At 44.0% G+C, this 23,773-nt stretch overlaps 1 protein-coding gene across 3 annotated transcripts in view; it reads left to right on the top strand.

Annotated features, from left to right (window-relative positions):
* Positions 1-23,773, top strand: part of syngap1b (synaptic Ras GTPase activating protein 1b) — a 118,567-nt gene that overhangs the window by 57,241 nt on the left and 37,553 nt on the right. For all 3 annotated transcript variants that reach the window (XM_062399349.1, XM_062399347.1, XM_062399348.1), the window contains exons 4-5: positions 20,060-20,151; positions 23,231-23,352. In XM_062399349.1, the coding sequence (XP_062255333.1) occupies positions 20,060-20,151; positions 23,231-23,352 (214 nt within the window). The remainder of the gene's footprint in view (positions 1-20,059; positions 20,152-23,230; positions 23,353-23,773) is intronic.

Below are 23,773 nucleotides of genomic sequence, written 5' to 3'. Positions count from 1 at the left end.
TAAATAATAAAACATTACTGGAGCTGCCCCTTTGTTCCGTTCCAAGATGTAATGGGTCCCTCCCTGACCCATAATGCATCCTTTCACCAAGATGCATTGAAACCTGATCAGTTTCTTTTAATCTTGCCCACAAACAAACAAACCTCCTCGGACGTGATAAAAGAAAGTCCAACAAAAACTCTCAAAGCTTCACAAATCATCCAAACTGCACAGCTCTGTATCTGCACCCCCCAAGCTCATGAAATCTGTCCATTTCACACCGAACAATCAATCACATCACGTCTTCAGGTCTTTTAAAGATCACTTCCCACCAGGACGTGCCGCAGGTTCTTCTTGGCGCTGTGGGATCCGATGGTCTCGCTCGATTCCTTCCACATCCCTCCTGCCCGGCAGCATCGGTTCACAGAGGCACTGATGATTAACAAATGACTTTGCAGTAGCTGGAGAGCAGGGAAGGAAACCAGCCCTGCAGAGATGTGTTTGTGTGGGTGGTGGCTGGCTGTATTCTAAAGGTTCAAAATGTGGGCTTTTATTTGGACATGCTCGGATTCGAAGCTGCAGAAAAGCAGTGGAGGAAAGAACGAGGAGAAACAGGTGATGACGTGATTCTGAGGATCACATCCAGACCTTGAGCTGCTTCTTTTGAAAAACAGGATTCAGACTTTCCAAGGCTGGATGCGTCAATTCTTCACCGATCGCTGATGTCATTAGAGTCAGCTGATCGCCGACGACTTCCTGTTCTTTATTTAGGTTTTTCATAACCCTCTCATTTTAAATAACCTGTTGAAGCACCTACTTGACATTATTTTGCTTTACCCATTTTATTTTTCTATTATTGACTCACTACTCAACACTTAATGATTTCAAATGTACAGGCCACTAACTGAAGGCAGTGATGAATTACATCTTATATTCATTTTGAGGCACTTTTCAATTATTAATGATCAATTCAGTCCAGTTCTAATTGTTTTCTAATTAATAAACCTCTAATACCGGCTGGGTAAACTTTAAATGAGACCTTTTCAGACATGAACTGGAGAATGTCCACAGAAACGTCATCCACGCGCCCTCGTTCATTTATCCAGAGTCTTTTTACTAGGAGCTTCACATCCAGTCCCTCCAGAGAACATCAGGAGTTTACCCAGAGTTCACTTCATGTCAGGAAGCAGCTATAGACGACAGAAACCTGTGTGAGTGTCCCAGTTCGTCCCAAGCTGGCACTAAGCCCAGCCAGGTGGCAGTGTGCATGTCCAGCCCTGTCCTCCCAGTTCAACCATCCATCATCCACTCACAGAATACAAGCCTTTCTCTCTGGGCCACATCCTTACAATGAAACACCAAGTCCCCCCACCACCACCGTTCCATTTTCTCCTGCCGCTCTTCAGAGGTCTGGTTGTCACAGTGGGTTTCCCGTTACAACTCTTCGCGGCTCCATCCTCCTCCGTCAGCCCCGGCCTGCCGTCATCTGTCCCTGTGAAGCGTGGACGGTGACACATGACTGGTGTCGGCTCGGCAGTGGAGCTGACGGCCACTGGTCAGGTGTGACACTGACAGGGAGGAGGAGGAGGTGGGGGTGGGGGAGGGGATCTGGTAGACGAGGCAGGAGTCATGTGACCTGTGGTGGAAGCCTTGGTTTCCCATTTGCTTTTTCAAAGAATCCATCCAGCCATTATTTGTACTGCTTGTCGTCTTGTGGGTCGCAGGAGGAGCTGGAGCCAATCCCAGTGAACATTGGTGGGAAACCAGCGTATTGTGGGGGGGGGGGGGGGGGGGAGGGGCACAACCCCACAACCCCACAACCTGCCGCCCATTTCCAATAATCAAAAGATTGAAATAGTCTAAGAAACCTTCTCTTGGGCATCAGAGGCCACAGGGATCTTTTCACCAGGACAAAAATGACAATCGCCTCTAATGCCAATTTGAATACACAGAACAACACAGTCAATTCCTGCTGTTACTCATTTTCACTCGTCTAAACGGTATAAAATCTTCACCGGACGGACAAAAGAGTCGTGCAGCTCTAAACGCTCCTAGGCGGGAATGGACTCACAATCTATACTCGAGAATTATGTTAATAGGACACTAAACCTTTGCTCGTTGTCACAATGTGAAACGTAATTGAATTTCGTCTTTGAGTGCAGGGGCTCCGGCTCCTTCTCCTCCTTTCTGTTTTCAAGTGCAAAATAGCAGAACTCTAAGAGAAGAGGATGTGAATTCCTACTTTTCAAAGTTTTCTTTCAATAAAGAATTCTCAGTGACACCTTTACATAAGCAGGTCGGAGCCTCCTGGATAATTTATTTAATCTGATGATATTACAACTCACACTGACAGTCAGCACAGACTCCAGGAAGTGTCTCTTCAACACTTCAGATGTGTCCGTATTAAACAAACGAGATATAATGTGATGATTTGTGAGTTATGGAGACGTTGGTATTTTTTCAATGGAGCCAGAGCAGCTTCTTTAGCTTCAGAATATGAATCTATCTCATCTAATTCTTGGCAAGAATATCCGTATTTTGTCAAATGTCAAACTATTCCTTTTGAGTATTTATTTCCATCGTTTCAAACAAATTGACTTTTTTATTAAAGACCCAGATATGTGTTCACACCGCAGCTCAGCATTTGCACTGATGATTCATGCTCGTCTTAAGCCTCGGAAACGCTCTCACCTCCCATCATCTGCATGCAAAAAGTTTGAAGGGATTTTTTATTTCCAAAAATCCAGGGGCAGGAAAAATGCGACTGTTTGCAGCATCGCATTTCACACGAGATGTCACTTCCGAGTAGCGGCTTATCCGAGGGACGCAAGTATTACGTTTGTTTGGATTATAGGGAAATGTGTCGGAATTAACATAAGAGGAAATCATGGCATGTTGCAAATCACAGTTTGCATGTTTCATATTTCGGCAAACAGGCTCCTGGACTCCTTAAATAACCACATTTTTGACTCTATTAAGGAAAGAAATGGAGCATTGTTTGTTCAGGCTAGAAAACCCTCATTCCATACAAAGCTCCTGCACAGTTTGACCATGCACATTAAGATAAGTTATCTCTAACTTGGTCATATTTGCTATGCGCTATCGTCTTAAGTCATGAATTGTTACCGTCCACGCCGACTAAATTAAACCTAAATGTTTGAAATGTGGTCAAACAGGCTCCTGGACCCTCCACTTAGCGCCCCGATGTCTTCAGCATGGTGGATCTTAGAAGGACAGGCTGTTGACGAAAGAAATGGAGCATTGTGTGTCAAACCTTTCACGCCAAACAAACCTCCTGCACAATTTTACCACACACATCGAGACCTACAGCAGTAGCTACAAAACAAAAAGTCTTGCAGGCATTTGCAACTGATGTCACGTAAGAGTGTCAATTGAAAGAAGCAGATATTCTGTTTCCTTTTTATTATCCAGACTTGTTTGTATGTATTTGTCCCACCATAGTTTCATAATTAACCCAAACATGTTTTTACACTTCTCATAATGAGGTTAAAGCTATCTACTTTTTTTTTTTTCTCCATTGCTGCTGTTTGCAGCACTGTTTGTGTTGTTATCACCGTCCACGCAGACAGTCAGTCCTCCTAGCTTCAGCTGCAGTTTTTTGAATCCCTCTCTCCCTCACTTGAGTAGATGTCACTCGTGTGAGCTACCTTAATGTGTGCGTATGTGCAGCAGCAGTGCAGCCATAGATTTCATCAATTCTGTGGGAAACACTGACAAGTATTAGGTTTGTTTGGAATATTAGAAAAATATGTTATAGTACACATAAGAGGAAATCATGGCATGTTTGCGAATCACAGTTTGCATGTTTGAAATCTGCTCTAAGAGGCTCCTGGTCGCCTGAAACAACTCCTTCCACTTTGCTTCCTGATGTCTTCAGCCGGCTGGATGTCTGAAGGACAGGCTGTTATGGAATGAAATGAAGCATCGTGTGTCGGGCTCGAAAAACCACCACCTCAAACAAGGCTCCTGCACAGGTTTAGCATGCAGGTTGAGAACCACCGCAGTGCAACATGATACGTTTAATGCTTCGCGGGACAGGCTGGCTGTGACTTGCTTACATATGGATTACGTGGGTACGAGTCCGTGCAGGTACTGGAGCCGCATAAGCCTCCAAATTAAATGTAGGGTTTTTTTAGCAGATTGCACATGTAGCTACTGGAAAAGTATGAGAGAGAGAGAGAGTATTAGAGAGAGAGAGAGAGAGAGAGAGAGAGAGAGAGAGAGCGGTTACAGAGCTTCACGTAGCGACACACGGCACGAGAGTCGAGAGGAGGAGGAGGAAGCGACGGATGAGAGGAGAGGACAGAGGGAGCGGGGCGGAGGAGAGGGAAAGATTACTACCATAGTACATCAGGCTTAGCTTCACATCCTTAATGGTAACCATGGAAATAATTATAGAGCAGACAGACTGTGTAACAGAGAGAGGAGCAGCGAGAAAGGGAGGGAGGGAGGGAGGGAGAGAAAGAAAACTGGAGGGTAAAGTAGCTGAAATGTTTGTTGGAATCTCTGAGCGGGGGGTCAGGGTGTCTCTGATGATTGGGAGATGCCCCGAGAGGCGACCGGCTGCAGGTTAAACCCACTTAAGTCGGTTTAAACATCTTCTTACTGGTGCAGAACGGAGTTTATCATCTCCTCAGCCTGATAGAGAATCGCTCTTTGATAGAGCTCCTCACAAATGTAAGGTACCAGGGAGGGAGGAACGAATGGATGAATCCACCTCCCACATTTCCACCTTTTCTATCTCCAGGCATCGATAGGAGACTCGATGACTACTGTAACTGTGTAGAGTTATAAAACGACAGTGGTTTAAAAAAAAGAAGAAGAAGTTGCTTCAAGCCCACAGTTGTCATGGGAACCTATCGGAGATACAACTTACCCCTCTGGATTCGCTGATTGCTCGTCATCTCCTCGAACGCCCCAAATCAATAGAGATGTCTTTAAGAGAGTGATTTTAGAAAGAACTTGATGTCACTTAGCTCGGTTCTAGATCAGAGACGCAGAATTAGGTGTTGGGTAAAGATTTGCTCACTGTCTAATGCCCCCCCCCCCCGGTTCATAAAGTTCATGGGAAAGTAACGCGCTCGGATGTGGAGTTGAATATTTCTTCATTTTTGATTTGTCACGCTTTGCCGTTTTGTTGCATGTTAACAGCATGCGAGGGCAGGTGCAGCTCCGTGGATGAACATGTGCACCGTGTGAGGAGTAACACGCTTCCCACACATTTGCCCCTGGCTCTGAAGTGCACACTGTGCTGCTTATGTGTGTGTGTGTGTCGGCAGAATGTAGGCAAATAGAGAGTGAGGGGCAAACGGAGAAAGGAAAGATAGAAGGGGAGGGGAGGGAGAGAGGAGGGAGAGAGGAGGGCTTCTTGCAGTGCTTGAAATCGCTCCAGGTCCCAGCAGGGATCCATCCGGCCCCACCTCTTCTCAACATCTCTCTCTCTCTCTCTCTCTCTCTCTCTCTCTCTCTCTCTCTCTCTCTCTCTCTCTCTCTCTCTCTCTCTCTCTCTCTCTCTCTCTCGCTCTCTCTCTCTCTCTCGCTCAGTATTCAGAGAGTAGGGGGGAGTGAGAGAGGGATAGATTGAAGCGCAGGGCATCGGTGCACTGCTGCTTCCTCCTCAAACCGCGCTGCTGTCCACCTGTGCTGGATAATCTTCCTCCGAGCCGCCGACAGGAGACTCTACAACAGGCGGATTACTTGAGGATGAACCTCCGCTAGTGGGAAGGAGGACGAGGGACTAAGTTGCCGTTAACGCCGCGTATTTGAGTCTTCAGGTGTCAGCTGCTGCTCATTTAAGACAGTTTTTCACTTTATTCTCTGGTTGTGTTTTTGGCAACTCCAACGTCCGACTTCATTTTCTCCTCTTTTCGTGACGGTCGGTGCTTGTTAGTGTCAGTCCACATCTTTCTTGCCTTGTAAATGTTGTTTTAATCATCTACCTGCTCACTGCTGCGGTGGAGGATCCAGCAGAGAAATAAAAAAAGAGGCGCATCTGAGACCAGAGCTCAGCGCGTCTTTCTCAGCTTTGGCACATTGGCGCTCACGTTGCGCACCGCGCCGCTCCTTTACGCACTCATGGGCACGCCCGCACGCACGGATGCACACCATGGCATCCACTTCTTCTGAAAACCGGGCTCTGGATTGCAACTAAACCCAATGCAGTAACGCATTCTACCTTTTCCCCCGCATCCATCCTTGGCACGTTCACGTTTGGCATGCGCAGGGCGGACACGCACTAAGGAGAACCAGCGCAGAAACATTCCCATCCCAAAAGATGAGAGAACTTGGCCCCAGCGGATCTTCCGTCGGTCACCGGGATAGCGAGTGCGGGGTCGGGGCGGAGGGCGCCGGGGAGAGAGGACAGGGAGAGGCCGGGGAGGAGGAGCTCTCAGCCGGACTGCCCGCCGCGGAACAGCCGCTGGGGAGGCGGAGGGAGGATGAACAGCGGCTCAGTGTGAAGTTATAACACTCAGAGTTTGTTTCTCTGTCGTTTTACTTCTCACTAATTAGTCTGAGGATGCGAGCTAACGAGCAGTGGCCTAGTTAATACCTGCCAGCCCTGCTCCGATCAGTGTGGCACTTCTGGGTCATCACACAGGTAAATTAAGCACTTTGGAAAATTAAAGGTCTGCAGCTGCAGATTTACCTGCAGAACCGTTTAAAGGACACACCCCCACCTGTTTGTGCAGTTGTTATCTTTTCTCTTAATAGTCTAACGTGTTTGTGGTTGATAATTGATTAATTGATTAATTGATTAATTGATTAATTGATTCATTTATAAGGTTCTCCCGAGGTGAAAAACCTCATAATAATCCTGTAATCTTTACATAGGGAGTTCTAGTGTTTCTGTGGTGCTTAGTCGAGTTTATGGTCACCATATTGCACTTGATGGTATTTTTTATCTCTTAAAAGTAATATTTCTGTAGAATATCCTATATAAATATATAGTTTATAGTTTTCTGTGATATTCATAAAGTATTGTAGTCAGATTTATTATAAGCCACAGTTCTTTTTTCTACTCGCTTACTGAGACATATCCAGATACCTTGAGGAGCCAGGTGGAGGCAGGTGATTTATCATTTATTCATGTACTACGTGTCTATGAAATATTAAAAGGTTGTGGATTGATTTGAGGCCAACACGCTTCCATTTGCAACATGGACGTCTTCTGCTATATTAGGCTTCTGTAGTGGGATCGATATCTCTGGCTTCGCTTCGCTTTTCGTTCTCTTGGCTCCATTTTTTTTTTTTCAGACTGATTTAAGCAATACTCCTCTGCCTGGAACTTGAACACTGCCTTACCAACCCGCCAGAGGATGGTCATCTGCTTATGAGACAGTCAGACAAACGCATGCGTGTCATGACACTTGTTGGCAGGGACCCGGACCCACTCAGTTATTTATAGACACTAATATCACTGTGTGCTTTTGGAGTATCGATTTGGAGGCGAGCGTCGATGCTCGGAGGAATGTAACACAAACTGCAGAGCTGCTGCAGTTTCACAACAGACACTCGGTGGAGTACAGACCAGAGTCAGTGAACTCATCTCCAGTCCCAGCAGCTCGCTGTGGGGATCACACATACTGGAAACCCACAGACACCGTCTCTCGGAGTCTGGACACAAGCACAACAAGCCCCACCTTATCTAGGTAGGACACACTTGTCTCTTCATGTGTCTTCTGTTCTCCACGAATCAATGTGAATCCAACTCATTACTTCATCTGATGCAGGTTCATATTTCTATGGAAAAGTTGAAGAGCTGTGACTGATGTGGTTTCTTACTTCAGAAATTAGAGTAAATAAATTATTTATGCACATCAACTTAAATGCACATCTAGTTCATTCTGGGAAATTGCAGTTTTGCTATGAGGAAATATTGACAAACATAAAAGATGATGCCGTTATTTTATTTTTTAACGGCCAACTGATAAATCACTTAGGCACATTAATCATAATGTCCAAAACATATTAAATTCAACCTTTCAGTGAGAGTGCATCTAGAGATCTAGAGATTCTACAGATGCTTGATATCTAGTAATGACAATCAATTCTTTATTTTACAGTGAAATACAGGACATAATTAGCAGACTGCTGTCAATCCAGTGCAGATCTTCCCCCTTGTTTGCACGATGACATCACTTTTCTCTGTGTGTCTCTGTCGGTTTGTTCTGCTTCCCATCTGCTGTTCCCTCACTCACAATGTTATACTCCTGCAAAATAACTCTGTGTAGAACAGCGTCTGTGTTGCTCCTGAACAGTTCAGTCGATAATTCTATAGCGTGAAAACTACTGTGTCCCCAAAGCTCAGCAGAAGACTTTTAAATGATGCACTTTGAGCGTCGCTGAGTAGGTCGTTGAGGTTAGAGAGCACTGTTTGCTTTTCAGTGACGGGTGTCCTGGTGTCCTTGTGTTGCACTGTGGTTAAAAAAAGCACATGTACAGTAAATAATGTGACAAATGTGCATAAACGAAATCACATCAGACTATACTCTCACCTCTTTGAGCTGAAAAAAATCACATGAATCCCGACGTGAAGGCAGAAGCTTGAATCCAAAATTAGACCTTTTCGTTTCTTTGCAGTCTCTGTGTTTGCAGAGGAGCAACAAAGACACTCGCTCTCCCGTCCTTTCACTTCCCTCTGAAGAGAGAGCGGTTGGCGAGCATCTCTTAACATGTCATCAGACTCAAACAAAATGGAAAAGAGAATCTATATTATATATGTTTGTGAATCAAGGGAAGATGCTCAATACAGCAATGGTAGGAAAAGCACTTGTTTTTCTACCAGTGGCTCAGAAATCCTAAAAATCATTTTGGCCAGGGAAGTCATGAGAATACAAAGGATTGTCCAGAATCTTGGTTTTCAGCCAACTTGGCTCCTGTCGTTCACGTAGAGAAGAGAAACTTGTGATCGGCAGTCAAGCGGCACCGTGATTGGACGCTTGGCTGATGTCATGTTTTCACTTCTCAGCTACAGCAGCAGATTTCTTCTAACCCATCATCTCACTATTCATTGGAGTATTTGATTTTGTCCTTTGTAGTTGTTGTGTAACATTCACACTGGAGAAGATTTTGACTTATTTATGTAACAGTGACTTTATGACTTTATTTCTATTTTAGAGGATTCTGATATCTTTAGTTTCAGTCGGGGCTTGTGTGGTGTTTTGTATATTTTTAGGTGCTGAAGTTGTTTTGTTCAGCAGAAAGTTTATTAGCAGCCACAACTGATGGATTATTTATACTTCAGCACCCAAGAACCTCCAAAGGGACATGATCCTTTTCTAATGCAACAAAACACACACAGACTGTTTGGGCTCAGTCACATGACCCCCTCCATTAACCTTGTTAGGTCAAAAAGAAGTTCTACCCCCAAGTCAGAATCTGATTCACTCATCAGAGGTTCAGCAATAAGTCGGAGCCTCCTCCTCCTCTCCAGCTCCCTGGCATAAACTCTGCCTGGGATGTTAAACAGTGTGATTGTCCAACAACTGAACACACCCTCCGGTCCTCCCTTTTTAAATATGGCAACCACCAGCCCAGTCTGCCGGTCTTCAGGCACTTGTCCTCCACCTCCATCCAACACAGAAAACCAAAGACAGTCCAACAAAGTCCAGAGCCCCTCGGCATCTCAGGGCAAACCTCATCCACACATGGCGCCTTCCCTCTGAGGATCTTCTCGAGCATCTCAGACGCCTCTGAGAAGCTGGAGGTTTTATAAAGCTTCTTCCTTAGGCTTAAGAAGTTTCTCCAAATATATTATGAATAAAGAGTCAGCAGTTCTCTTCCCTTGCGGAACCAGTGTAAATGTTATTTTCTGAATTTCCTTGAGAATCATCTGGAGAACGTCTCTATAGCTGATATACCTATAGGTTTCTCCATCAGCTCACGCCAAAGAGGTGAAGCTCCAAGTCATTCCGACCACTCCATGATGACAGGGATCCCCATGCCTAGGTCCCACTTTGCACAGCACCTAATCCCAGTCTCTATCTCTGCAGGTAGTGGCAGCTGCATTTAATCTCTTCAGGTTGTGTCTAACAAGACCTCGTGGGTTAAAGCCCCTCAACCACCAGGCGCTCACAGCCCATCTCTCTTGAAACTATCGACCTCAACGTGTCACCTCGTCCTCATGGAAATGGGCGGTTTTCATTATTGTTCTTATTGGCTTAACGAAAACACAATCATAAGAATGACTGACTAACTTCATTTACATGCGTCACCACGTAAAGTCCTTCCCACGAAGCAGCAGGGCACCTCAGTCAAACGGATCCTGACACAGCTAACTTGTGTTACCGTTGCATCATTCATGGAAACATACTGTAGCGGTTTGTCCGTTAGTGACTTGTTCAGAGAGCTTCAGGTTGTGAGAGGAGAGCTGCTGCAGTGCTGCTGCTGTGTGAACGACTGAGCGCTCACACGTCCTCTGTTTGACAGCAGCTCATGTTTAAGATCAGTGTGAAACAGCCACTGCAGCGTTTTATCAGCTCGGCCATGTGACCGAGACTCGTCCAGATACCTGACAACCCCAAGCCTGTTAGTGCCTTGCTCTAAGATGCTGGCATTATGTAGTACGAGCCCCAGATGCTGCTGCTGCATTGTTCATTAAACACAGGAGCGACTGCCTTGCCTTTGCAGTCACAGTTCATGGATCAAAAAGCAAACAGGGAGCCAACCAGCGTTCTATCATAACAAAGGCAAACACACAAAAAGCCCTGAGCGTTTCAGCGCTATTAAGACACCCACTCCCTCTCCAGCCTCCATCTCTGCCTCTTGTGCCCCCCCCCTCCCCACCTCCCTCCCTCCATCCCACTCCCCCATCCTCAGTGAAACTCCCCCTCTCCCTCCCTCTCTCGTTACTACTCCCCCAGATGCTTTTCCTCCATTTCAGTCTCTTCCTCTTTCCTCCATCCTGCGCTTTCTGTCGTCCTGACTTCACTCCGTACAGCCTCGCTCTCGCTCTATCCCTCGTACTCCTACGCTAACACACCCCCCACCGCCACATGCACACACACACACATACACACACACACACAATGTTCCTTTCCTGATATGTTTTAACCAACCTCTTACTCATGTGTGTCTACATCCCTCCCTCCCACTCTTTCAACTCTGTCTCTCCCTCAGTTCTCTCAGAGGGTCTGAGCTGGAAGCGATTGCCACCCACACATTCCCTCTTCAGCTTTCTGCTCGACATCAGATTCACGTCCAACAACGAGCGAGCGCAGCATTTTCACATGTTGCCCAGCACATGGATATAGATGCTCGTACATCTGAACACACAAAATGGTTAACACACTGTTGCGTAGCGAACTATACTGCTGGTATTTGCAGAATTGATTTGTCGATATTCACAGTAAGATGATCAACAGAAATATAATCATTTGTCATCGTCAGCCTCCGAGCAGTTGTGTGTCCTCTCCTTCATCATTATGTGTGACTTATGGACTGTTGGTTGGACAAATGATGCATTTTATTATTCTTATTTGCATAAAGTACAAACAAAGATGGTGTAGCTCTGAAACTGGAGCAGGAAGGTGACGGCCATAAAACCTGGAATTTAGCATGGCTCGGTCCAAGGTTAAAAAATTCCCCTTCAAAGATAATTAAAACTCACAAAATGTGAGTTATGTGTTGTACTGTAAATATTTCTTAATGATCAGCAATTAATTCATCCCTCTCCTCTGTCAGCATCCTCACTATTTGCCTTTAATTTAATACCTACTGCACCTAACTCCCCGTTTAATTACAAAGTTTTTATGCAGGATAAATAAAAGATGAGACTTGTGATGAATAATGATTTTTTTAAAAGGCACTATGGGCTAATTTCTTTACTTAAAGCGAGGCAGGCTATCTCTTCCCTCTTTGCCTTTTAGTCTAAATCAAAGCTAATTGCATCCTGATTTCAACTTTATATCAGGATTCAGGCTGTTAGTGGTAATGTTTTCAACATTTTCATCCAAATCTCTGCAGGAATGTGAATTATTATATTTCCCAATGTGGTTAATTATCTGCCGAACATTTCCAGCCACACTTATTGTACCTGGGTGGTAGAGTTCTGCCACATTCCTTCAAGAAGAATCCATCCAGAAAGTTTAAACATGACCCAACCTTCACCTAACAGACATTACAAAGTTAAATTAAATTAAAGCTATATGCCTTATTCATAACTCATCAGAGTTGTCGTAATGACTTTCTGACTCGTAAAGTCAGTTATTTCTTAATAACCCAGAAGTGCCTGAAACACACAAACATAAATCCCTAACGTTGTAGACAGCTTTAGATGTTAACGTTGACGCGTGGGACTATTAACCCTCATGCATTGTTAACCTGTTACCTTCTCTTCCATCTGTCCAGTACCACGTGAGCGGAGCGTCATCCAGCAGCTCGGCTTTGTTGTTTAGTGTCTGCCAGCTCCACCCACTTCATGTTCAAACTGAGATCCACTCATCATTTGGCCAAAATCACAACGAACAGAACTCTTAATGAGACCAGGTGCAAAGACCAGTGACGACATGTTGAAATCCCTGCTTGACTCATTTTCTAATACTGATACGATGAACTCTCAGTGGTTCCCTGCAGAGAGTTGAATTGTGGATCTTTGTCGTTTTGTGGAGAAGTTACATGACTATAAAATATGGCGCTTTGCAATGGAGGCTTGTTTTTCTGCGACTCGAGTACATGCCTTCATCTGGAGAATATTTTTAATTTCATCATGGGAGATTAAGGCTGCTGTAGCTACACTTACTCGCTTTATATATAAATGTAGACGTGGACCAGAAGTGAAGCCGATACAGGGGAGTGTCTAAAGTCTGTATTATGGTGAATGACCAGCAGGGGGCGACTCCACTGGTTTGAAAAAGACTTAAGTATCTACTCAAGTCTCAGAGAGTAATTGACGATGAAGCACTGTGTGATAGACACCTAGGACTGCCCATGGGTGGAGTCATCCTCAAGCTCTTTGTCAGTCTCCACCCGCTGCTCCTCCAAATATGGTTGCTTTTGGTTTAAATAAATGTAAAAGACGCTGGACAGTATGTCAAATAACAGCTTCAAATCATGGATTATACCAGGTGGAAATTCTGTAATATTTTAGTCAGTGATTTAAATCGTGTGGTTTATCCAAAATCAATTTTTCAATTATATGACCATTCTTTCTAAAGCTCTCGTAACATTTCAACAACAGTGTTTGGAGATGTGAGAGTGAGCAACTTGAACAATGTTATTCCAGCACATGGATGATTTATTTCACCTGCTAAATAAAATAACACCGTGCTCGTCTGCCTTCAGCCCGACAACCTCCCACGACACGACGAGGCCTCCGCCCGGCTGCTTTGTTTTCAACTCTGCTTTTCAGGCACTTACATCATCTGCAAACAATAGCTACATAATTGAATTTTTCAATTATGTGCAACAAGTGGATGAAAACAGGTCTCCAGATGTCTCTGCACTTTCGGTCTCAACGCTGCTCATAATCAAACTCATTAGAGCGGCGCGTCAGTCGTCAGCCGTGATCCCAGGACTAATGATGCTCTCAAATGATTTACTGTAATCTATCAGGTGTCTGTGTGTGTGGCTGCTTGACACATTCCTTCGCTTGGTGTGTGTGTGTTTGTGTGTGTGTGTGTGTGTTTGTGTGCTTATATGTGTGTGAGGAGGACTATAGCTCGTGCCTTTGCCCAAATGTCTGATCAAACTCCCCAATAACCTCGTCTATTCTGAGCCGTGTAGTATGATGTTCTATATTTGAAGCTAAAATGTAAAGTGCCTCAGAAAAAAAAATCAAAATGCTACCATGGCAACAGAACACAGAGCTCGAGTTGGGAGGAAACAGAGCGAGAGGGAGAAATAGATTTAAATGGACCCGTTCAGGCCGATGCTTTTGTTAACATTTTAATAAAAGGGATGCTTAATGGCTTTGATTAATTTGGACATTAGCCACTGGAGTGAAAATACAGGTGTTAAAAACAGAGAGATAACCCTACCCATCTCTCATCCTCCCTAAAAGACTGGGGAGTAGATGATTCCACACTGATTTTGAACGAGTCCTGGCACCCGGCTGCCACCCACATTTCTCCACTCTGTGCATATTAAGTGGAGAATACAAAAAAAAGGCAGGTATGGTGTGTTATGTTTCAGAAGAGACATTTTGGGCTATATTCAAGTTGAAGGGTACCAATTTTCCAAAATGTGAAAAACCTGCTTTCAAGCCGACTCTTACCAAATGATGGATAATTCTGCATGTGATAAATAAATAAATAAAAGATAATGAATAAATATATATAGGCTGCATCCAAGCTGTGAATTCTGTGTTCAGATCTTGGCCAAAATCTTCGAGCAAGTCACTGTCTCGACTTTTTTTTATTACTTAAAAGGGCAAAAAGGGACAGTGGTGTTAAGAGTGAACAGGAGGCAACATAATGGCAACGACCCGAGACAATGCTTGTGATTGAAGCCACTTTCTGTCACTTACTGTCTGTGCGTCTGATGCATTTTGCTGTGGACGAGGTGAATGTCAGCAGCTGTAACCATCAGAGATAATTCAGCGTGAGAGCAGACGGCTGATGGTTAACCCTGCAGGGGGCGACGCTGGGTCATGGAGGAAGTAATGACTGTGTTGAGGCTGAAAGCTTGTTAATGGTTTCTGTGATCTAATGAAACTTCATGAGCTTTACTCTGAGGCACTTTTCAAAGTATTTGTACGATTACAGGTAAAAACACATCCAGAAATAAAGCAATGGGATATTTATTCATTGCCTTGAGTATATGATACATTCAGAGAGAAATATGAAGGTTTTTAGACACAATTTCTAAGGTTGTGTTCTTGATTTGCACATCATCGGTTCATAATCTTAATTAGTTTTATTACTTTAAAAGGTTTTCATGCTCTAATGTTCAGAAATCACATCACATCCCTCAAACTGTGTCATTGCTGCAGCTCCTCCTTTCAGCCACTGACATCACATCTTTTACACACCCCAAAAAAACAACACAACAAACAAGAAGAAAAGAGATCATTTTGATTTAATACCTATTGAGAGTGTTTAAATGGGACAAAAAAGGAGGCAGGGTTTTTCATTTACTCTAAATTTATTTGCACCTGCTGTTAAAGACACAAACCTAATTCTACATTTAGTGTTTTCGTCCTTGCTTTAAAAATTCAAATGTAAATACTGACTCCTCTAAGTTTCTTGATAAAACAATCCACAGCTTTCAACCTTATCTCATGATCCTTATCAGCGGATCCATCCCTGAACTGCTCGACATTATTTAAGAACTCATACTGGGAAAAGAAAAACTATTATGCTCTTGATCTGGAAATATTTCTGTGCATATCTTCTTTCACATTATTCCAAACGTATTTTTTTTTATCTGCCTTCGCCTTGGACTATTTCAATAAATGCTTTAATATTAGTCTTACATAATTTCTTTAGGATGTGTACATTAAGTATATTTTACTTCCATATCTCTTAAATATGATTACAAAAGACTAAATAATACACTTTAACAGATTCATTTTTACTTAGAACACTAGTACATCAACAGTTACCTGCCCTCTGTCCTACAAACAGTAAAGGGATTAGTTTGCCCAATTCAGAAGTCACCATGAGTCGGCAAATAGAGAACAATCAGACTTTCACAACAGGAAAGTCTAAAGAAAGCTTGTTTTGGAGGTCAATGTGAATTTCAAACCCAGCCCTGCTGCACAGTCTCTTTGGAGATTAACAAAGTAAATGCTTGCCCAGCGCCGGGGATTCTTTACTCTGCGATTTCTAAACGAAATTTAATGTGAACACAAACTGCTGCAAGTGGCTCTTCATAAACATAATGCTTAGTACGGCAGTTTATCACTTGTGATGAGTTCTGTTTTGCTGGTTGCAGATCACTTGATAACTCAGGGATATACTGTGACTTTTACTCCCTCAGCCTTCAGCTTCATTCCTCCATCTCGTGTTTCCACAACAAAACTTCTTATTCCCGCATCTGGCTTTTTGTACATCTGAATTTCACTCTGAATATTGTGCTTCCTAGTTCCACTTTTTCCTCATTTTTTATAAATACTCCAGCTTATTACCCTGCAGCCTGGGGAAGAGCCCCGGGGGTAAAGAGCTCTCTGCACAAACACAGCTCAACAACGAAGCCACTGCACAAAACACCAAGTTACACAACTTTAATAATGGCATAAACAATGTCAGCCATCCAATCGTTTTTTATTGTTGATATTTTTGCTTCAGTACAAGTTACGTATGGTACAGTATTTTATATTTAATATATATTTTATTATATATTAAAGTTCACCATCCCCACAGAACAACTGCCCCACATTTATAATGTAAAAAAAAACATAAAATGTCCACAATTAAAAGTACATTTACAGAGGCTAAAGTACATTTCGCTATTTTAAAGCATTGGGGAAAAGATCTAGGATCTATTCATTTATCCAGATCTGTTTCAAAATGTAATGGGAATTTAATGGAAATAGGTTCTGCGTTTTTTTTGTTTAGTCCTAATTACAAACGAAGAAGCTGTGTCCCAAATGTGTCCACACTTTCCTGAGTTGGATCCTTTTTGAGGCCAAATTATCCCCGGATTCATGTAACTTCGGTTAAAACTGTTTTTCCAAAAGATGAGAAGAACGGACACTGGTGAAAAGGATGGTGCAGGTAAACAATGAGCTCCCTGGTCATAGTTCACTAATCCTATCATACCTCAGTGTCAGTGCGTGGGTGCTGAAAGGCAGAGGCTCGGTCACCATCTTTAGAGACAGAGAGTCGGAGTCAATGAAAAGAAAGAAGTCGTGCTGCTTTGTGTCCCTCCGCCCTCCGTCTCCTTCCTCAATCTGTGTCCTCGTTAGAGCCGGTTCTGAAGCTTGTCGAAGGGATTTTTGAAACCAGACTGAAGTGGGTTCGTTAAAGCTTCTGTTCCCCTGCATCGCTCCGGGCGTAATGACAAGGCTCAGCAGCTGGAGGAAGATGTTCAACCTGATCAACTATTAAATTCATTGTGTGTCATGGTTAGTGACACTACTTAAATCAGTTTCTTCTAATACACACTTATTGCACTTGGTGAAAACAACAGCAGCTGTGAGGACCTGAATCAGATAAAGACTTGGTTGACTTCCAGCAGAACCCCCCCCCCCCAACGAATCCCTCCATTGGAGGATGTAATAAAACATGTGCTCTCTCTAAATCGTGCAAATCCTAATTGGCAACAGCAAGATCAAGTGTTGTTTATTTTAATCACTTCAAGGTTTAGAACAGTACGCCAACACTCAGTTTTTCTCGATCTCACTGTCGTCTATGAGACCGATGCCATTTGAATCGGAAATCAACTTTTCTGCTCCTCTAATGAATAGTTAGGGAAACAAGAATCAAGTGGATGTTGAAATCGTTGCCTCTAAACTGACGTGGCTGCAGCTATAACGCATCTGTAATAATGATCTTCAGTCTGCATCACCCCTGATATCTGATTCTTGTCAATCAATCGATTGATGATTGATTGATTGATGTAATTCATAAGGCTCGTCCACCAGTCAGTCATCCAGGCTGCTGAGTTTTACCCGGCTGGTTTAAAGCCGTGAATTTGGGTGAAGACGGGCAGGCGAGGCGGTTTGATGTCTCCGCCGGGTGACAAGCACCTTCTCTGTAATCTTTTATTCTTCTTGCGTGGTGTGGAGAAGATGTGAGGGCCGGCGGACAGAGTGGGCTGCACGGCTCACGGAGAAAGGGATCGCAATTTAGAAAGGTAAATGAAAGAGAGCAGGGGGAGAAGGGAGGGAGGGCCGATGTGGGTAAAAGAGGAATACAGATGGAGGTTAGTGTGAGGAGGGAATGGAGGCTTCTATACTTCAGATATCTGCCGGGGCAGGGAGCAAGAGGATGGTGTGAAAACAAGAGGACGCATAAGGGGAAAGGAAATTAAAGAGAGAGAGAGAGAGGACAGGAAAGGAAATTAAAGAGAGAGAGAGAGAGAGAGAGGACTGAAGAGAGGCAGAGGGATAAATGCACTATGTGAATTATGTAAAATAGCTGCGTGGGTTGAGAGGAGGTGTGTGTGTCTGTGTGTGTCTGAGTGTGTGTCTGAATATTAGTGCGACTGTGTGATAGAAGAGGCAGAGGGAGCAAAGGAAAGAGCAGGGATGGATAATCAACATGAAAAGTCAGACAGAGAAGGAGGGAAGTCTTTGAAACATAAATACAGAAATAGAAGCAAACAAGCAAGAAGACGAACACGCAGAGACATAATGTCTGCTTTGATATCGTCCCACTGTTGTTTGGAGACAATACAAATGATTATCTAAGCAGGGCGTCTACTTCGGGGGTCACCCTGGCGTCATTACAGGGGGGGTTTGTTTGTCCTTATCTGGTGGGGAAATGCAGCATGTCGCCCTTTTGTCTCTGTAACTTTACATTTTCTCTGTGGGTGATGCAGTCCGGGTTAAAACTACATTTATTGCTCTTTATTCAGCAAGCGGGGACGAGGCTCCGAGAATGTCAATGTCAGTCCCTTGTTGTCTCACCACCTGGGTCAGGACCTAGTGTCAAACCCCTGGGACGTCTCCCTCTGGTTTGTGAGCGGACGATTTGAAGCCTTGAATTTGACATCTTGTTATTTTTTAAACCATAAATGAACATATTAGAAAAGATCAAGGAAAATGCACGGCCACCAACACCTGCCACCTGCACCCATTGGACGGTGCTTGTTGTTAGTCACATGGTGTCGAAGCCCAAATGGTCAGCGTACTTCTTCGTCTATTTGTCTCTCAATGGGACTTTAATTTACTAAATGGACATCATGTTGTACTGAAGAGGACTTTAAACCATCGATTGAGACCTTCAAGTCCTGAGGAAAATGTTCACTGACGCTTTAAATCGAGTAAGTTTCTTACAGACTTGTAAAGAAACTTGGAGTCGCCCTCTGCTGGTCATTCGAGAGAGTACAGGTCCAATGTGTAATGCAGTCTATTAGACTGACCAACAACCATGTGACTTTGGGGATCAGCTAATCTTTCATCAGTTAGACATCTCAGCTCTCATCTCACGGATTACCGTGACGTTCGTACTTTCTATATGTTATCTTAAATTTTAATCTAGCGCCATCATCAGTTCAGAAATGTAAAAAATCCAATTAACCCAAAACAATGTTATTACAAGCAGCCTTACATGTATTTTCTGTCAAGTGCTAATGAGCTTATCTTATCATAGCTACAGGTTAGCATCTTTAGGCCATATTTGCGGTTGTTGGTCGTTGGTTGTCCTGTTGCTTTGTGGGTAATTTAATTGAAACAATAGCCCTTGTTTAGATCCTCATCATCACAACTCAGTCTCAGAGTTTCAGCAGCAGATTAGTTTTTTTATGGCCAAACCGTTTTCTGATTTATAGACACTCACATAGATTTTGAACTTGAATTCTTAGACTGTACGTTCACTCTCTCTCCGTCGTCCATCAACTGGTGAGACAGGACTTTATTATTCTTACCAGCCAGTTCAGTGCGTGAGGCAGCGAGTCGCTGTCGGGAGTCAATAAGTACTTTGTTTGTTTAATGCCCTCCCCTCTCTCCTCCTTTCAACATGCACACTATTAACATTCGCCTCATCCGGCATCCAGACAGAAAATCTATCTCTTCATCAGTCTCTCACCCTTTTTGTCAGCCCCCCCCTCCCTCCTGGGATGAAGGTGTGTTTGAGTGTTGTGTGTTCTGCAGCAGCGCCGGTGGACCGGTGTGCGATGCGTTGTGTTATTTCTGCCTCGCTCACCTCTGACCTCCATCAAGCTCTTGCGTTCCTTCGCTACCCTCCCTCATTCCTCCAGACACACTGTCAATAACAACTCCCCCGTGGCTGTTTATTCCCCCCCATCCCCCCCACCCCTCCCAGCCCCCAGCTTTCTCTCTCCACGTTCCTCTTGCTCTACCTGTGTAAACGGCTGCAGTGTTCGGTCCTGTCCTCATTTTACCTTCATGCCTCTCTTCCTCTTCTGTATAATGGTGTCTCACCTGTCCACTGCCTTTCTCTCCCCTGTTCTCTCTCTCTCTCTCTCTCTCTCTCTCTCTCTCTCTCTCTCTTAGATCATCGCCCCCGGCGGAAGAGCATAGCTACAGGGAAGCAGCCCAGCATGGACGTCTCTCCCACTGCCCCCCTTCAACCCTTCCGACAATCCGTGAGTAGCCCCCTCTGTTCCCGGCCTCGCTCGCTGCCTCCAACCCTCTCGTTCTCCCTCCCCCCTCCTCCCGCCCTGGGCCCACCCCACACCTGTGGCCGGCGGGCCAGTGGCACCCCGCTCCACCCTTTCCCCCTGTCCCTGGCCGCCTCCCCTTCCTTCGCCTCGTGCCAGCAGCCGCACCGGCAGCAACATCGGCGAAAGGCCTTGAAGAAAGGGCCCAGCACGCCCCCCCTGCCCCGCTCGCTGCCCCTCTCCCCCTCCCTGTCCCTCACCCTGCCCCACTCGCCCGCCGCATCCTCCCTCTCCCACCCCTTCTCTTACTGGGGCGGAGACTGGAGGGCTGCCGGTTCGAGTCCAGTGGCGCGAGGAACATTCATTCCACCACTGCCCCCTTTTGAGGTATGTGCCACAAACACAGCTGAAGCAGAGACACTGACTAAATTAACATGTACGGGAAATATTCATGTTACTAGTGTTTGGTTACAGGTGCAAACACCTCACCAGGATGAAAATAGCGTAGTTTGGAAATATGGGAACGTGTCACTCCTACTTCTCAGGTCTCAGAAGTTTGTTCCTCATCTTAAAGGACCATACCAGTGTTTGTTTCCCAGCTTTAAACTGGAAAACGCATGCTTTACCTTAAACACACAGTGGAACACAATAATCTGCACGAACGTTACTTCACTGTGTGCAGATTCTTTTTAAGTGCAGTGTGATTTATATACGCTGCTTTGTAGTTTGTTAATTTGTTTGCAGCTTTGAAATATTATCATTACGTGAAGATAATATTAAATAAATAGTAAGTAAAATGGCAATCAAGCAAAAGTAATTAAGTAGCATATTATTATGAAAATGCACCATAAGTATAAAAAAATGTGGGTTCCTATATTGCAGGAAAATACATCTATTGCAGTTTGTTCTCTTTCCATCCAAGAAGACGTCATCAGTCTTGTTAACTCTGATTTAATCTCAATCCTCACATTTAGAGTAAAAAGATGAAACCAGCATTTACTCTTGAAATGATTAAAATAATTGTTCATCTAAATCTTATCATCTTAATGCTGGCTGATTAATAATCGACTAATTGATTAATCAACATATTCTTTCAGATCTGTATTGTATCACTGGAGATTTATCATATACGCATTCATTTGTAAGTAGTTGTTGTATCTTAATACAGCAAAATAATAGAGCAAAATACGTTGCTCTTACTTACGGTGCAGTATAAGTATGAAGTATTAAAGAAAAGTACTGTGAGTAAATGTTCAGTGCTGCCTATGAACAAACACTCTTCACTTTGAGCTCCATTAACCCAGACAGCGATTTATTTGAGGGTTGACAATTAGTGTTTTAAAATAACATATCTAATTATTACCTAATAAAATGCATCTGCCAAATGTGGAAGGCTGTAAATGAGCCGAAACCCTAAATGACACCAGTAATCTGCCTCAAGCTGACGTGAACCCACAGACGACACCGGCTCAGTGATTCTGTGCGTTTGATTCAAACACAGCCACAGGAGATGAAGTCGGAGTCTCCTTCCCCTTCTCTCCGCGACTTCATTCTTCTCTTTGTGATTCAGGCTTTTCTCTCTCCCTCTCACTGTACTCAATAGTTTTTTCTTTTCAAGACTTTAAGTGTCAGACGAAGCGGCAAATCAAATCAGATTTAGTCACGCAGGCTATTAGCTCGGAACCAGCAGATGGAGCCAAGTCTTTAGTCATATCCTCCAGACAGGCTTCAAAGCCATTTGACTCATTCCAGATGACGAGGTGTCATTTCCCTCCAGCCATTCTGCTGCTGAATAATTCTGTCATGCTATAGGTGCGTAAATGACATTAGAGGGAGTCTTCAGGAGCCACCTGAACGCTGAGTGAGTGCAGCTTCTCCAGAGGGAGATAAGAGAGAAGGAACATCAAGTGATTTTTCATGCATGTTTAGAGACACTTGAAGTAATTTCCACAGCTCTTATTGGTTTAGAGTGAAAAGGAAGCAGCTTTGAAATGTGACGTTTTGGATTCATGCATGTCACAGTATTATGTGTTATAATGCTATTAGAGGGATGACAACTTTCTAAGGGGAAGTATCTCAGGTGGGAAATATCTCTGCAATTATAATAATAAATTATTAATTCATAGATTAATCGATGGGTCTATTAAATATATATGTACAAACTGACTAATAGATAATTCACTTTTTATTCCGAGAATTAAAATATAGTTTTTTTGAGAAGCGAAACACGAGCATGTGATTTCTCACTCGCTCTTTTTGAAATTCTGTGGTTATTGAAAGGTCTTGTTTCACTTTGTGTCACTTTAAATGTCACATGAGGTTAGGTTACATGTTAATTCTCTCAAAGAGAAACCATTATAAGAATAAACAATAATGAGTATTATATTGTTAGGTGTTATTAGACCGGTATGCTGCTATATAAGGTGATTTAATTGATGTATTTGTTGTGTTAATCCTCGGCTCTTGACTGTAATAGTGTGTTGTTTTCTTTAAACTGGACTGTACCACACACAGTGTCTATGTTTGTAATAAGCACTTATACCACGTGTCTTGGTGTGAGAGTGTTGGGGGCGGACGCCGTCATGTTCTCCCTCATCAGTTTCCTGTTTCAGCGTCTGTGATTATGTGAGTTTTTGATCGTCTATGGAAGCTCACACAGGACAAACTGCTCCCCCCCCCACTGCCGCTCTGGACTGTGTGGCACACCACTGCCCACCGCAGGCTCGGTCAGGACACTGCAGTTTCTCTGTGGACGTGTGGGTGTTTGATTCCTTGTTGATAATAAATGTACCTTGTGTTCTTCCCCCCCCACATCATGCATCTTGTGTGTCATTTGTGTGTTCGTCTGATTTCTGTGTCGCCTAATTACACCCGACCCAAACCACACCGACTTCCCCTGCTCATCACACTTGTCCATCATTTCAAACCATCTCTCGACTCCTCCGTCCTGTCTTCACATCTCGACCGTGCGCGTCATGCACCCTCGACTTTTCCATCTGTTTGCCCTTGCTCTCCTCCTCCTCCTCCTCCTCTTCTTCTTCTTCCTCCTCCTCCATCGCTCCAGAGTTTCCTCAGTAGAAGGTTGAAGGGCTCGATCAAGAGGGCCAAGAGTCAGCCCAAACTGGACCGAACCAGCAGCTTCCGCCACATGATCCTCCCCCGCTTCCGCAGTGCCGACCAAGACAGGTCAGTGATTAAAGATTTCCAGAGTTCATGTGTGGATGTATCTGCCGTGTGTCTGGCCCTGCAGTGTGTGTGTAGCTGCATTTATGTATGAAATTTTGTTTGTGTAATGCACGTCATGACACAATTCACCCTGGTTATCCACTCTGAAGCATCGCTCTGACGGGAACAGGCTGTTGAGATGAGACATCACTCAGTCAGTGGTCGTTTTAGAGACGTTTCAGAATCACGTCGGTTTGGAAAAGTGTCAGTTTTGTTAAATGCAGCAGTTGTGGATTTTGTTAAGAGATGATAGAAGCAGGACCGGAAGTAACCGGAAAGAACTAGAATAAGGTGTTTCTCTGTGATGGGGTTGAGTGTTGTGACCCTGTGTGCGCCGGGGTCAGGCCTCTGGTTACCGTCCGTATATCGTTTCCTCTCTTGA

The sequence above is a fragment of the Platichthys flesus genome, chromosome 11 (assembly GCF_949316205.1).
Source record: "Platichthys flesus chromosome 11, fPlaFle2.1, whole genome shotgun sequence".
NCBI lineage: Eukaryota > Metazoa > Chordata > Actinopteri > Pleuronectiformes > Pleuronectidae > Platichthys > Platichthys flesus.
Note: the sequence above shows the minus strand (reverse complement) of the source record. Positions and strands in the feature narration are given on the sequence as shown.